This window comes from Drosophila persimilis, unplaced genomic scaffold (assembly GCF_003286085.1).
Source record: "Drosophila persimilis strain 14011-0111.01,24,50 unplaced genomic scaffold, DperRS2 tig00000798-arrow-arrow-pilon, whole genome shotgun sequence".
Taxonomy (NCBI): Eukaryota; Metazoa; Arthropoda; class Insecta; order Diptera; family Drosophilidae; genus Drosophila; species Drosophila persimilis.
The window spans coordinates 761,069-777,361 of NW_020825355.1; the positions used below are offsets into that span (position 1 = coordinate 761,069).

General features: G+C 46.7%; 1 protein-coding gene across 1 annotated transcript; it reads right to left on the reverse strand.

The window, feature by feature from the left end:
* Positions 1-14,289: 14,289 nt before the first annotated feature.
* On the reverse strand, positions 14,290-15,890 carry LOC6602942 (tektin-1). Its single transcript, XM_002027957.2, has 3 exons — positions 15,676-15,890; positions 15,102-15,614; positions 14,290-15,037 (listed from the first exon to the last, which is right to left on the reverse strand). The coding sequence occupies exons 1-3, from the start codon at positions 15,846-15,848 to the stop codon at positions 14,458-14,460; spliced, it is 1,266 nt and encodes a 421-aa protein (XP_002027993.2). The 5' UTR covers positions 15,849-15,890; the 3' UTR covers positions 14,290-14,457.
* Positions 15,891-16,293: the final 403 nt, after the last annotated feature.

Here is a 16,293-nt window from a genome sequence, read left to right on the forward strand (position 1 = left end):
CGCACCCCTTGCTATATCCGAAACTAGCAAGCCATCGTCATCCTTCGACCCGACCACCGACCGCAAGGACTTTGACTATGTCAACCAAGGGACTACGCGCGCTAATAGACTCTAGATGTAGCTCGTAGTTGTTAGGTTTAAGGATATACACGTCCATTTATTTAGATAGTAGATACAAATGCTTAAACTTGTAAATTTATTAATACTAAGCTAAGCTTTGATGAATAAAACTATTGAAAAATCATCCTTGCTGTATCCTTTATGGGGGAAACTATCCCGACTGCAAAAAGGTGTGGCACGACCAGATAGGTTGACAAAACAAAATAGTTTTGTTTGGGGAAAATGTTCTTGATCCTTGATAAGGACTCCATCAAATCAGGGACCTTTTTTTGATCACAGGAAGCCGTCGCACGTCTAGCTCGGCCCACAAATAGCCGAGAAAACTAAATATGTATAGTTGGGGTTGTTGGAGTCCTTACCGAAGGACCAAGGAGATTTTTCTGATCACAGCGGGCCATGGCACGCCCCGATCGGGCCTTTAATAAGGGAGAAAACAAGATATACATGTCTGGAGAAAATATCCCTTATCCTTGGTCCTTGTTATGGACTGCCTTAGATGAAGGATGTTTTTCCGAGCACAGGAAGCCATCGCACGTCCCGATTGGACCAGAAATGGAGGACAGATTTGAAATTCTCCTTTTTCTCCATTTTAGCGGCCAAAGAAAATATGAAAAAACGTAAAAACCAAATTAAAAGGAATTTTAAAAAACCAGCGACCTTCTGATGATTTCTGTTCGCCTGGTATTCCAGATCAAAATTTTAAATTTTGTCCATTTGGGCGGTCGCAGATTGAGGGTTGTTGTTGTACAACAACCAAAATTTGACAACAACAACTTTTGTTGTTTTCTCCCTAATTTGTGGCCCGATCGGGGCGTGCGATGTCTTCCTGTGTTTGGAATAGCTTCCTTGATCGAATGCATTCCTTGTCAAGGACCAAGGATCAAGGATATTTTCTCCTGACATATATATATTGTTTTCTCCCTAATTTATGGCCCGATCGGGCGTGCCATGGCCCGCAGTGATCAGAAAACTTTCCTTGATCCTTCGGTAAGGACTACAACAACCCCAACTATACATATTTAGTTTTCTCGGCTATTTGTGGGCCGAGCTAGACGTGCGACGCCTTCCTGTGATCAAAAAAAGGTCCCTGATTTGATGGAGTCCTTATCAAGGATCAAGGACATTTTCCCCAAACAAAACTATTTTGTTTTGTCAACCTATCTGGGCGTGCCACACCTTTTTGCAGTCGGGATAGTTTCCCCCATAAAGGATACAGCAAGGATGATTTTTCAATAGTTTTATTCATCAAAGCTTAGCTTAGTATAAATAAATTTACAAGTTTAAGCATTTGTATCTACTATCTAAATAAATGGACGTGTATATCCTTAAACCTAACAACTACGAGCTACATCTAGAGTCTATTAGCGCGCGTAGTCCCTTGGTTGACATAGTCAAAGTCCTTGCGGTCGGTGGTCGGGTCGAAGGATGACGATGGCTTGCTAGTTTCGGATATTGCAAGGGGTGCGCTTCTGTCCTGCTGGGATACGATTCTGTCATCGTGGCCCCTTGTGCTGGAGCCGGCGGGGAGTTCGCGATGTCTGCTGGGCAGGCGCCTGGAGTGGACAGCCGTCATCGAGCGCACACTCGCTCATATGAACCGGAAGACCAGAAGGGGAAAGCCCCTGATAGGCGATGGTCGGCATAACGGTGTCCGCGGGAGGAGGTGACCTGCCAAACGAAAGGAAGAGCTAAATAATGTAACCGAATAAATAATAGCTTAAGAAGATGAAATAAGATGAATACAGATGAAGAATCAAATGGACATAAAAGAGTAATTATTAATTTTATTATTAGCATTGTTTTCAGTGGTTTAACCACTAATCATACAGTATATAGATGTGCCGGCTGGCAGTCGATTGGCAGGACTTCTCGATCACGGAGAGACGTGCCGCTCCCAGATCGGCTGCCGTATTGCAGAGATATAGCGTGCAGAAGAAACCAGTATTTTCTTGATATGTCGTCAATCTTCGGAAGGCTATATCTCATACAAATAGGGCCCGATCGGTGAAGGACCTACTTTCCCAGGATCGCGAGGATCCAGACTGTCGAACGGCATCAAAGTCTTGACTACGAAAATGAGGCCGATTTTTGGCAAATTTAATGATGTAACCATCATGATTTTTTGCGAAAATCGTGAAAAAGTGGATGTCCCTTTTTCTGGTGTCAATCGGTTGGCAGGACTCTCCCGATCACGGAGAGACGTGCCGCTCCCAGATCGGCTGCCGTATTGCAGAGATATAAGAAAAAAGCATCCTCTAAATGATACGCAAATCCGAATCTTCGCAAGGCTATATCTCAGGCAAATAGGGACAGTACGGTGAGGGACATACTCTCCCAGGATCGCGAGGATCCAGACTGTCGAACGGCATCAAACTGTCGACTCCGAAAATGAAATGGATGTCCCTTTTTCTGGTGTCAATCGGTTGGCAGGACTCTCCCGATCACGAAGAGACGTGCCGCTCCCAGATCGGCTGCCGTATTGCAGAGATATAGCGTGCAGAAGAAACCAGTATTTTCTTGATATGTCGTCAATCTTCGGAAGGCTATATCTCATACAAATAGGGCCCGATCGGTGAAGGACCTACTCTCCCAGGATCGTGAGGATCCAGACTGTCGAACGGCATCAAAGTCTCGACTACGAAAATGAGGCCGATTTTTGGCAAATTTAATGATGTAACCATCATGATTTTTTGCGAAAATCGTGAAAAAATGTATGTCCCTTTTTCTGGTGTCAATCGGTTGGCAGGACTCTCCCGATCACGGAGAGACGTGCCGCTCCCAGATCGGCTGCCGTATTGCAGAGATATAAGAAAAAAACATCCTCTAAATGATACGCAAATCCGAATCTTCGCAAGGCTATATATCAGACAAATAGGGCCCGATCGGTGAAGGAACTACTTTCCAAGGATCGCGAGGATCCAGACTGTCGAACGGCATCAAAATCTCGACTACGAAAATGAGGCCGATTTTTGGCAAATTTAATGATGTAACCATCATGATTTTTTGCGAAAATCGTGAAAAAGTGGATGTCCCTTTTTCTGATGGCACTCGATTGGCAGGACTCTCCCGATCACGAAGAGACGTGCCGCTCCCAGATCAACTGCCGTATTGCAGGGATATAAGAAAAAAACATCCTCTAAATGATACGCAAATCCGAATCTTCGCAAGGCTATATCTCAGGCAAATAGGGACAGTACGGTGAGGGACATACTCTCCCAGGATCGCGAGGATCCAGACTGTCGAACGGCATCAAAGTCTCGACTACGAAAATGAGGCCGATTTTTGGCAAATTTAATGATGTAACCATCATGATTTTTTGCGAAAATCGTGAAAAAGTGGATGTCCCTTTTTCTGGTGTCAATCGGTTGGCAGGACTTCTCGATCACGGAGAGACGTGCCGCTCCCAGATCGGCTGCCGTATTGCAGAGATATAGCGTGCAGAAGAAACCAGTATTTTCACGATATGTCAATCTTCGGAAGGCTATATCTCATACAAATAGGGCCCGATCGGTGAAGGACCTACTTTCCCAGGATCGCGAGGATCCAGACTGTCGAACGGCATCAAAGTCTTGACTACGAAAATGAGGCCGATTTTTGGCAAATTTAATGATGTAACCATCATGATTTTTTGCGAAAATCGTGAAAAAGTGGATGTCCCTTTTTCTGGTGTCAATCGGTTGGCAGGACTCTCCCGATCACGGAGAGACGTGCCGCTCCCAGATCGGCTGCCGTATTGCAGAGATATAAGAAAAAAACATCCTCTAAATGATACGCAAATCCGAATCTTCGCAAGGCTATATCTCAGGCAAATAGGGACAGTACGGTGAGGGACATACTCTCCCAGGATCGCGAGGATCCAGACTGTCGAACGGCATCAAAGTCTCGACTACGAAAATGAGGCCGATTTTTGGCAAATTTAATGATGTAACCATCATGATTTTTTGCGAAAATCGTGAAAAAGTGGATGTCCCTTTTTCTGGTGTCAATCGGTTGGCAGGACTCTCCCGATCACGGAGAGACGTGCCGCTCCCAGATCGGCTGCCGTATTGCAGAGATATAAGAAAAAAACATCCTCTAAATGATACGCAAATCCGAATCTTCGCAAGGCTATATCTCAGGCAAATAGGGACAGTACGGTGAGGGACATACTCTCCCAGGATCGCGAGGATCCAGACTGTCGAACGGCATCAAAGTCTCGACTACGAAAATGAGGCCGATTTTTGGCAAATTTAATGATGTAACCATCATGATTTTTTGCGAAAATCGTGAAAAAGTGGATGTCCCTTTTTCTGGTGTCAATCGGTTGGCAGGACTCTCCCGATCACGGAGAGACGTGCCGCTCCCAGATCGGCTGCCGTATTGCAGAGATATAAGAAAAAAACATCCTCTAAATGATACGCAAATCCGAATCTTCGCAAGGCTATATCTCAGGCAAATAGGGACAGTACGGTGAGGGACATACTCTCCCAGGATCGCGAGGATCCAGACTGTCGAACGGCATCAAACTGTCGACTCCGAAAATGAAATGGATGTCCCTTTTTCTGGTGTCAATCGGTTGGCAGGACTCTCCCGATCACGAAGAGACGTGCCGCTCCCAGATCGGCTGCCGTATTGCAGAGATATAGCGTGCAGAAGAAACCAGTATTTTCTTGATATGTCGTCAATCTTCGGAAGGCTATATCTCATACAAATAGGGCCCGATCGGTGAAGGACCTACTCTCCCAGGATCGTGAGGATCCAGACTGTCGAACGGCATCAAAGTCTCGACTACGAAAATGAGGCCGATTTTTGGCAAATTTAATGATGTAACCATCATGATTTTTTGCGAAAATCGTGAAAAAGTGGATGTCCCTTTTTCTGATGGCACTCGATTGGCAGGACTCTCCCGATCACGAAGAGACGTGCCGCTCCCAGATCGACTGCCGTATTGCAGGGATATACGAAAAAAACATCCTCTAAATGATACGCAAATCCGAATCTTCGCAAGGCTATATCTCAGGCAAATAGGGACAGTACGGTGAGGGACATACTCTCCCAGGATCGCGAGGATCCAGACTGTCGAACGGCATCAAAGTCTCGACTACGAAAATGAGGCCGATTTTTGGCAAATTTAATGATGTAACCATCATGATTTTTTGCGAAAATCGTGAAAAAGTGGATGTCCCTTTTTCTGGTGTCAATCGGTTGGCAGGACTTCTCGATCACGGAGAGACGTGCCGCTCCCAGATCGGCTGCCGTATTGCAGAGATATAGCGTGCAGAAGAAACCAGTATTTTCACGATATGTCAATCTTCGGAAGGCTATATCTCATACAAATAGGGCCCGATCGGTGAAGGACCTACTTTCCCAGGATCGCGAGGATCCAGACTGTCGAACGGCATCAAAGTCTTGACTACGAAAATGAGGCCGATTTTTGGCAAATTTAATGATGTAACCATCATGATTTTTTGCGAAAATCGTGAAAAAGTGGATGTCCCTTTTTCTGATGGCACTCGATTGGCAGGACTCTCCCGATCACGGAGAGACGTGCCGCTCCCAGATCGGCTGCCGTATTGCAGAGATATAAGAAAAAAGCATCCTCTAAATGATACGCAAATCCGAATCTTCGCAAGGCTATATCTCAGGCAAATAGGGACAGTACGGTGAGGGACATACTCTCCCAGGATCGCGAGGATCCAGACTGTCGAACGGCATCAAAGTCTCGACTACGAAAATGAGGCCGATTTTTGGCAAATTTAATGATGTAACCATCATGATTTTTTGCGAAAATCGTGAAAAAATGTATGTCCCTTTTTCTGGTGTCAATCGGTTGGCAGGACTCTCCCGATCACGGAGAGACGTGCCGCTCCCAGATCGGCTGCCGTATTGCAGAGATATAGCGTGCAGAAGAAACCAGTATTTTCTTGATATGTCGTCAATCTTCGGAAGGCTATATCTCATACAAATAGGGCCCGATCGGTGAAGGACCTACTCTCCCAGGATCGTGAGGATCCAGACTGTCGAACGGCATCAAAGTCTCGACTACGAAAATGAGGCCGATTTTTGGCAAATTTAATGATGTAACCATCATGATTTTTTGCGAAAATCGTGAAAAAGTGGATGTCCCTTTTGCTGGTGTCAATCGGTTGGCAGGACTCTCCCGATCACGAAGAGACGTGCCGCTCCCAGATCGACTGCCGTATTGCAGGGATATAGCGTGCAGAAGAAACCAGTATTTTCACGATATGTCAATCTTCGGAAGGCTATATCTCATACAAATAGGGCCCGATCGGTGAAGGACCTACTTTCCCAGGATCGCGAGGATCCAGACTGTCGAACGGCATCAAAGTCTCGACTACGAAAATGAGGCCGATTTTTGGCAAATTTAATGATGTAACCATCATGATTTTTTGCGAAAATCGTGAAAAAGTGGATGTCCCTTTTGCTGGTGTCAATCGGTTGGCAGGACTCTCCCGATCACGGAGAGACGTGCCGCTCCCAGATCGGCTGCCGTATTGCAGAGATATAAGAAAAAAGCATCCTCTAAATGATACGCAAATCCGAATCTTCGCAAGGCTATATCTCAGGCAAATAGGGACAGTACGGTGAGGGACATACTCTCCCAGGATCGCGAGGATCCAGACTGTCGAACGGCATCAAAGTCTTGACTACGAAAATGAGGCCGATTTTTGGCAAATTTAATGATGTAACCATCATGATTTTTTGCGAAAATCGTGAAAAAGTGGATGTCCCTTTTTCTGGTGGCAATCGGTTGGCAGGACTCTCCCGATCACGGAGAGACGTGCCGCTCCCAGATCGGCTGCCGTATTGCAGAGATATAAGAAAAAAGCATCCTCTAAATGATACGCAAATCCGAATCTTCGCAAGGCTATATCTCAGGCAAATAGGGACAGTACGGTGAGGGACATACTCTCCCAGGATCGCGAGGATCCAGACTGTCGAACGGCATCAAACTGTCGACTCCGAAAATGAAATGGATGTCCCTTTTTCTGGTGTCAATCGGTTGGCAGGACTCTCCCGATCACGAAGAGACGTGCCGCTCCCAGATCGGCTGCCGTATTGCAGAGATATAGCGTGCAGAAGAAACCAGTATTTTCTTGATATGTCGTCAATCTTCGGAAGGCTATATCTCATACAAATAGGGCCCGATCGGTGAAGGACCTACTCTCCCAGGATCGCGAGGATCCAGACTGTCGAACGGCATCAAACTGTCGATTCCGAAAATGAAATGGATGTCCCTTTTTCTGGTGTCAATCGGTTGGCAGGACTCTCCCGATCACGAAGAGACGTGCCGCTCCCAGATCGGCTGCCGTATTGCAGAGATATAAGAAAAAAGCATCCTCTAAATGATACGCAAATCCGAATCTTCGCAAGGCTATATCTCAGGCAAATAGGGACAGTACGGTGAGGGACATACTCTCCCAGGATCGCGAGGATCCAGACTGTCGAACGGCATCAAAGTCTTGACTACGAAAATGAGGCCGATTTTTGGCAAATTTAATGATGTAACCATCATGATTTTTTGCGAAAATCGTGAAAAAGTGGATGTCCCTTTTTCTGATGGCACTCGATTGGCAGGACTCTCCCGATCACGAAGAGACGTGCCGCTCCCAGATCGACTGCCGTATTGCAGGGATATAGCGTGCAGAAGAAACCAGTATTTTCACGATATGTCAATCTTCGGAAGGCTATATCTCATACAAATAGGGCTCGATCGGTGAAGGACCTACTTTCCCAGGATCGCGAGGATCCAGACTGTCGAACGGCATCAAAATCTCGACTACGAAAATGAGGCCGATTTTTGGCAAATTTAATGATGTAACCATCATGATTTTTTGCGAAAATCGTGAAAAAGTGGATGTCCCTTTTTCTGGTGTCAATCGGTTGGCAGGACTCTCCCGATCACGGAGAGACGTGCCGCTCCCAGATCGGCTGCCGTATTGCAGAGATATAAGAAAAAAACATCCTCTAAATGATACGCAAATCCGAATCTTCGCAAGGCTATATCTCAGGCAAATAGGGACAGTACGGTGAGGGACATACTCTCCCAGGATCGCGAGGATCCAGACTGTCGAACGGCATCAAACTGTCGACTCCGAAAATGAAATGGATGTCCCTTTTTCTGGTGTCAATCGGTTGGCAGGACTCTCCCGATCACGAAGAGACGTGCCGCTCCCAGATCGGCTGCCGTATTGCAGAGATATAGCGTGCAGAAGAAACCAGTATTTTCTTGATATGTCGTCAATCTTCGGAAGGCTATATCTCATACAAATAGGGCCCGATCGGTGAAGGACCTACTCTCCCAGGATCGCGAGGATCCAGACTGTCGAACGGCATCAAACTGTCGATTCCGAAAATGAAATGGATGTCCCTTTTTCTGGTGTCAATCGGTTGGCAGGACTCTCCCGATCACGAAGAGACGTGCCGCTCCCAGATCGGCTGCCGTATTGCAGGGATATAGCGTGCAGAAGAAACCAGTATTTTCTTGATATGTCGTCAATCTTCGGAAGGCTATATCTCATACAAATAGGGCCCGATCGGTGAAGGACCTACTCTCCCAGGATCGTGAGGATCCAGACTGTCGAACGGCATCAAAGTCTCGACTACGAAAATGAGGCCGATTTTTGGCAAATTTAATGATGTAACCATCATGATTTTTTGCGAAAATCGTGAAAAAATGTATGTCCCTTTTTCTGGTGTCAATCGGTTGGCAGGACTCTCCCGATCACGGAGAGACGTGCCGCTCCCAGATCGGCTGCCGTATTGCAGAGATATAAGAAAAAAACATCCTCTAAATGATACGCAAATCCGAATCTTCGCAAGGCTATATATCAGACAAATAGGGCCCGATCGGTGAAGGAACTACTTTCCAAGGATCGCGAGGATCCAGACTGTCGAACGGCATCAAAATCTCGACTACGAAAATGAGGCCGATTTTTGGCAAATTTAATGATGTAACCATCATGATTTTTTGCGAAAATCGTGAAAAAGTGGATGTCCCTTTTTCTGATGGCACTCGATTGGCAGGACTCTCCCGATCACGAAGAGACGTGCCGCTCCCAGATCGACTGCCGTATTGCAGGGATATAGCGTGCAGAAGAAACCAGTATTTTCACGATATGTCAATCTTCGGAAGGCTATATCTCATACAAATAGGGCCCGATCGGTGAAGGACCTACTTTCCCAGGATCGCGAGGATCCAGACTGTCGAACGGCATCAAAGTCTTGACTACGAAAATGAGGCCGATTTTTGGCAAATTTAATGATGTAACCATCATGATTTTTTGCGAAAATCGTGAAAAAGTGGATGTCCCTTTTTCTGGTGTCAATCGGTTGGCAGGACTCTCCCGATCACGGAGAGACGTGCCGCTCCCAGATCGGCTGCCGTATTGCAGAGATATAAGAAAAAAACATCCTCTAAATGATACGCAAATCCGAATCTTCGCAAGGCTATATCTCAGGCAAATAGGGACAGTACGGTGAGGGACATACTCTCCCAGGATCGCGAGGATCCAGACTGTCGAACGGCATCAAACTGTCGACTCCGAAAATGAAATGGATGTCCCTTTTTCTGGTGTCAATCGGTTGGCAGGACTCTCCCGATCACGAAGAGACGTGCCGCTCCCAGATCGGCTGCCGTATTGCAGAGATATAGCGTGCAGAAGAAACCAGTATTTTCTTGATATGTCGTCAATCTTCGGAAGGCTATATCTCATACAAATAGGGCCCGATCGGTGAAGGACCTACTCTCCCAGGATCGTGAGGATCCAGACTGTCGAACGGCATCAAAGTCTCGACTACGAAAATGAGGCCGATTTTTGGCAAATTTAATGATGTAACCATCATGATTTTTTGCGAAAATCGTGAAAAAGTGGATGTCCCTTTTTCTGATGGCACTCGATTGGCAGGACTCTCCCGATCACGAAGAGACGTGCCGCTCCCAGATCGACTGCCGTATTGCAGGGATATAGCGTGCAGAAGAAACCAGTATTTTCACGATATGTCAATCTTCGGAAGGCTATATCTCATACAAATAGGGCCCGATCGGTGAAGGACCTACTTTCCCAGGATCGCGAGGATCCAGACTGTCGAACGGCATCAAAGTCTTGACTACGAAAATGAGGCCGATTTTTGGCAAATTTAATGATGTAACCATCATGATTTTTTGCGAAAATCGTGAAAAAGTGGATGTCCCTTTTTCTGGTGTCAATCGGTTGGCAGGACTCTCCCGATCACGGAGAGACGTGCCGCTCCCAGATCGGCTGCCGTATTGCAGAGATATAAGAAAAAAACATCCTCTAAATGATACGCAAATCCGAATCTTCGCAAGGCTATATCTCAGGCAAATAGGGACAGTACGGTGAGGGACATACTCTCCCAGGATCGCGAGGATCCAGACTGTCGAACGGCATCAAACTGTCGACTCCGAAAATGAAATGGATGTCCCTTTTTCTGGTGTCAATCGGTTGGCAGGACTCTCCCGATCACGAAGAGACGTGCCGCTCCCAGATCGGCTGCCGTATTGCAGAGATATAGCGTGCAGAAGAAACCAGTATTTTCTTGATATGTCGTCAATCTTCGGAAGGCTATATCTCATACAAATAGGGCCCGATCGGTGAAGGACCTACTCTCCCAGGATCGTGAGGATCCAGACTGTCGAACGGCATCAAAGTCTCGACTACGAAAATGAGGCCGATTTTTGGCAAATTTAATGATGTAACCATCATGATTTTTTGCGAAAATCGTGAAAAAGTGGATGTCCCTTTTTCTGATGGCACTCGATTGGCAGGACTCTCCCGATCACGAAGAGACGTGCCGCTCCCAGATCGACTGCCGTATTGCAGGGATATAAGAAAAAAACATCCTCTAAATGATACGCAAATCCGAATCTTCGCAAGGCTATATCTCAGGCAAATAGGGACAGTACAGTGAGGGACATACTCTCCCAGGATCGCGAGGATCCAGACTGTCGAACGGCATCAAACTGTCGACTCCGAAAATGAAATGGATGTCCCTTTTTCTGGTGTCAATCGGTTGGCAGGACTCTCCCGATCACGGAGGGACGTGCCGCTCCCAGATCGGCTGCCGTATTGCAGAGATATAAGAAAAAAGCATCCTCTAAATGATACGCAAATCCGAATCTTCGCAAGGCTATATCTCAGGCAAATAGGGACAGTACGGTGAGGGACATACTCTCCCAGGATCGCGAGGATTCAGACTGTCGAATGGCATCAAAGTCTCGACTACGAAAATGAGGCCGATTTTTGGAAAATTTAATGATGTAACCATCATGATTTTTTGCGAAAATCGTGAAAAAGTGGATGTCCCTTTTTCTGGTGTCAATCGGTTGGCAGGACTCTCCCGATCACGGAGAGACGTGCCGCTCCCAGATCGGCTGCCGTATTGCAGAGATATAGCGTGCAGAAGAAACCAGTATTTTCACGATATGTCAATCTTCGGAAGGCTATATCTAATACAAATAGGGCCCGATCGGTGAAGGACCTACTTTCCCAGGATCGCGAGGATCCAGACTGTCGAACGGCATCAAAGTCTCGACTACGAAAATGAGGCCGATTTTTGGCAAATTTAATGATGTAACCATCATGATTTTTTGCGAAAATCGTGAAAAAATGTATGTCCCTTTTTCTGGTGTCAATCGGTTGGCAGGACTCTCCCGATCACGGAGAGACGTGCCGCTCCCAGATCGGCTGCCGTATTGCAGAGATATAGCGTGCAGAAGAAACCAGTATTTTCATGATATGTCAATCTTCGGAAGGCTATATCTCATACAAATAGGGCCCGATCGGGGAAGGACCTACTTTCCCAGGATCGCGAGGATCCAGACTGTCGAACGGCATCAAAGTCTCGACTGCGAAAATGAGGCTGATTTTTGGCAAATTTAATGATGTAACCATCATGATTTTTTGCGAAAATCGTGAAAAAGTGGATGTCCCTTTTTCTGGTGTCAATCGGTTGGCAGGACTCTCCCGATCACGGAGGGACGTGCCGCTCCCAGATCGGCTGCCGTATTGCAGAGATATAAGAAAAAAGCATCCTCTAAATGATACGCAAATCCGAATCTTCGCAAGGCTATATCTCAGGCAAATAGGGACAGTACGGTGAGGGACATACTCTCCCAGGATCGCGAGGATTCAGACTGTCGAATGGCATCAAAGTCTCGACTACGAAAATGAGGCCGATTTTTGGAAAATTTAATGATGTAACCATCATGATTTTTTGCGAAAATCGTGAAAAAGTGGATGTCCCTTTTTCTGGTGTCAATCGGTTGGCAGGACTCTCCCGATCACGGAGAGACGTGCCGCTCCCAGATCGGCTGCCGTATTGCAGAGATATAGCGTGCAGAAGAAACCAGTATTTTCACGATATGTCAATCTTCGGAAGGCTATATCTAATACAAATAGGGCCCGATCGGTGAAGGACCTACTTTCCCAGGATCGCGAGGATCCAGACTGTCGAACGGCATCAAAGTCTCGACTACGAAAATGAGGCCGATTTTTGGCAAATTTAATGATGTAACCATCATGATTTTTTGCGAAAATCGTGAAAAAATGTATGTCCCTTTTTCTGGTGTCAATCGGTTGGCAGGACTCTCCCGATCACGGAGAGACGTGCCGCTCCCAGATCGGCTGCCGTATTGCAGAGATATAGCGTGCAGAAGAAACCAGTATTTTCATGATATGTCAATCTTCGGAAGGCTATATCTCATACAAATAGGGCCCGATCGGGGAAGGACCTACTTTCCCAGGATCGCGAGGATCCAGACTGTCGAACGGCATCAAAGTCTCGACTGCGAAAATGAGGCTGATTTTTGGCAAATTTAATGATGTAACCATCATGATTTTTTGCGAAAATCGTGAAAAAGTGGATGTCCCTTTTTCTGGTGTCAATCGGTTGGCAGGACTCTCCCGATCACGGAGAGACGTGCCGCTCCCAGATCGGCTGCCGTATTGCAGAGATATAGCGTGCAGAAGAAACCAGTATTTTCATGATATGTCAATCTTCGGAAGGCTATATCTCATACAAATAGGGCCCGATCGGGGAAGGACCTACTTTCCCAGGATCGCGAGGATCCAGACTGTCGAACGGCATCAAAGTCTCGACTGCGAAAATGAGGCCGATTTTTGGCAAATTTAATGATGTAACCATCATGATTTTTTGCGAAAATCGTGAAAAAGTGGATGTCCCTTTTTCTGGTGTCAATCGGTTGGCAGGACTCTCCCGATCACGGAGAGACGTGCCGCTCCCAGATCGGCTGCCGTATTGCAGAGATATAAGAAAAAAGCATCCTCTAAATGATACGCAAATCCGAATCTTCGCAAGGCTATATCTCAGGCAAATAGGGACAGTACGGTGAGGGACATACTCTCCCAGGATCGCGAGGATTCAGACTGTCGAACGGCATCAAGGCTATATCTCAGGCAAATAGGGACAGTACGGTGAGGGACATACTCTCCCAGGATCGCGAGGATTCAGACTGTCGAACGGCATCAAAGTCTCGACTACGAAAATGAGGCCGATTTTTGGCAAATTTAATGATGTAACCATCATGATATTTTGCGAAAATCGTGAAGAAATGTATGTCCCTTTTTCTGATGGCAGTCGATTGGCAGGACTTTCACGATCACGGAGAGACGTGCCGCTCCCAGATCGGCTGCCGTATTGCAGAGATATAAGAAAAAAGCAGCCTATAAATGATACGCAAGTCCGAATTTTCGGAAGGCTATATTTTAGACAAATACTGCCAGATCGGTGACCCACTTTCCCAGGACCAGTGGCACAGGACACGGAAAAGTGAAGGCCACTATTCCGTGCAAATATATTATGAAATATGCTTTCAAGAGGAATGACAAATTCGTAATCTCTATTGGAAGCTAGATCATTGGCTTTCAATTAACTTTCAAAAGGGTTCCCCAGTCATTGTCAAAAAATTCGTAGAATTTTTTCTGTTTTGTGTAATTTTGCAAAGGGACGTCAACAAGTGCGCACAGCATATACCTCTCGCTCTCACTGCATGCTTTTCCCATAAAGCTATCTCTGTTTTTGCAGTTATTCAGTTAGCAGAGTCTAATGTCACATTAATCCAGATGTCATACTCAAAGCTTCACGTCCAACCGATACAAGTGTAGGCGAAACAATACCAAAGAAATACCTACTTTAAAATTTTAATTCAAATTTCTTTGTTGATTCTAGCTTGAAATCGAAAGTGAATTTCAATTTAATAATTAATTTTGAATTGAACACGAAATGCGTATGCATATAATTTGATTAATAGTTGTTTGTGTATATGAGGCTGGACTACTAGTGGAAGATGGTTGCCTAGAACGATTGGTATTTAAGTGCCTGGCGTAAGGTCATGCAATCCACCTCGTCGATCTTGCAAGTGTTTGCCTTTATATTTATCTCCTCTTCCTGCATGACCTGGACATGCATCAAGTAACGCATTGATGCCTTGTTCTCGTTCAGCTTCTGATTCAGCTTGCAGACGGAGGCCTTCAGGGCCTGCAACTCGTTATAGAGCGCATCCTGGACCATATCGCATGTCAGCTCTAGTCCCGGGCGATGGGCGCGATTGCTGAGTCGCGTCTGACAGAGAGTAATGGCGCGCTGCTTGTCCATCATCTCCTTCTCCAGATCGGTCATGTTGCGCTGCACCTGGTGAATGTGGTCCATGGTGTCCTTGTGCTTGTTCTCCAGGCACTGCTTCACGTGCTTCGTCTCGGCAATGCGCCGCTCGAAGGCTTCGTTAGTGCGGTCCGTCTGGTTCTGCATGTCCTCGCAGACCTGCTTTAGAAGCAGATCAATGTAGGCGCGCAGCTGGCCGGCCGAGACCAGGGCCTTGGCATTGGCCTCCAGGTTCTCGTAGGTCTGTGCCTGCCATTCGGTCAAGGAGAATTGGCTGGGAAATAAATCAAAGGGAATACAGAAACCCTACCATCGACTACTGATTAGTGGTAACCTACCAGTGCGACTTGGATAAGTCCTGACCCTTGCCGAGGTCATGCTGGAACTCCTTCAGCTTGAGATTCTTCTCATCAATGGCCAGAGATTTGTCCTTGGCGGCCAGATCCTGGTCCAGCAGATAGATAGCTGCGCGCAGCTTGCGAATCTGCTCCTCGGCCTCTTTTAGAGCGGCATCAGCTAGCCCCTGACAGCCCTTGATCACCTTCAGCTCGCGGCGCAGCGAGCGATCCACCTCATCATCGCAAAGATCGACCCCGATGCGGCCCTCGCGAAGAATCAGGCACTGCTTGCAAATGGCTAGAGACTTCTCCTTAAGGAACTCGATGGCATTCAGCACCCTATTGCGATATGTGTTCAGGGCCTCGTCCTCCAGCATGGCCGTCTTCTTCTGGCGATTCAGTTCGTCCACCAGGAAGCGGATCTCGCTGGTGCGCTCGCGCATGTGGTGCTCTACTTCGCGCTGCCAGTTCTTGGTGGTGTCCTTCGTCTCGTCAACCACGCGACGCGATTCCCTGGGATGGGAAAAAGTTGTGGAAATGGCATTCCATCCCTAAAGATACTAAAGATACTCACTCGACAATGCGCTCGGCCAGCTTCTCCTGGTCGCAGGTAATCCTAAACTTGATCTTGTTATTGTAGTCCCAGTCCTCCTCAGAGTAGCGGGGCGGGCACTTGGCCACGGGACCCAGATGCTTGCCTGCCAACTGCATGCCAGTGATGCGACGTGCCTTCAGATTGGGCAACATGGTGAACGATGCTCTGTGCAGCAAAGATTGCGTAAGAAATATAGTTGATTGTTCGCTTTATGAAATTTTTTTGCAACTTTTGATTGAGAATAGGTTTTGGGGGACTACGATTACAGTAATAAGGATATGACAACTATATTCGAATCGATTCGACTGCCTTTAACTGGCACACTTTGTTTCTGAGAAAGAAAAAATCTGTACCTGCCTGAATCTGATTCTGAGTCGGACTAGACTCTCGGCTCGACTTGCAATTGGGTTCCTAGTCTCTCCCACGGGGTTCGTTAAATCGATTCATGCTAAGGAATTTACGGTTGCCTAGCGGTATTTATTGTTATGTTGCCCCTGCCCATACCCCATACCCCAGGCCCCAGCTGCTCCTCCTTGTCTCTGGAGAAGAAGTCATGCAGCCATTGCGCTTGTGCCGTGTGTCACCTGGCAGTCACTC

Bases quoted from the DNA above. Each gene is read 5' to 3' on its own strand.
- LOC6602942 (XM_002027957.2), bottom strand. From the start codon at position 15,848: ATGTTGCCCAATCTGAAGGCACGTCGCATCACTGGCATGCAGTTGGCA. The intron at 15,615-15,675 runs GTGAGTATCTTT...TTCCCATCCCAG, and splicing joins CTGGCCGAGCGCATTGTCGA to GGAATCGCGTCGCGTGGTTG. The intron at 15,038-15,101 runs GTAGGTTACCAC...TTTATTTCCCAG, and splicing joins GACTTATCCAAGTCGCACTG to CCAATTCTCCTTGACCGAAT.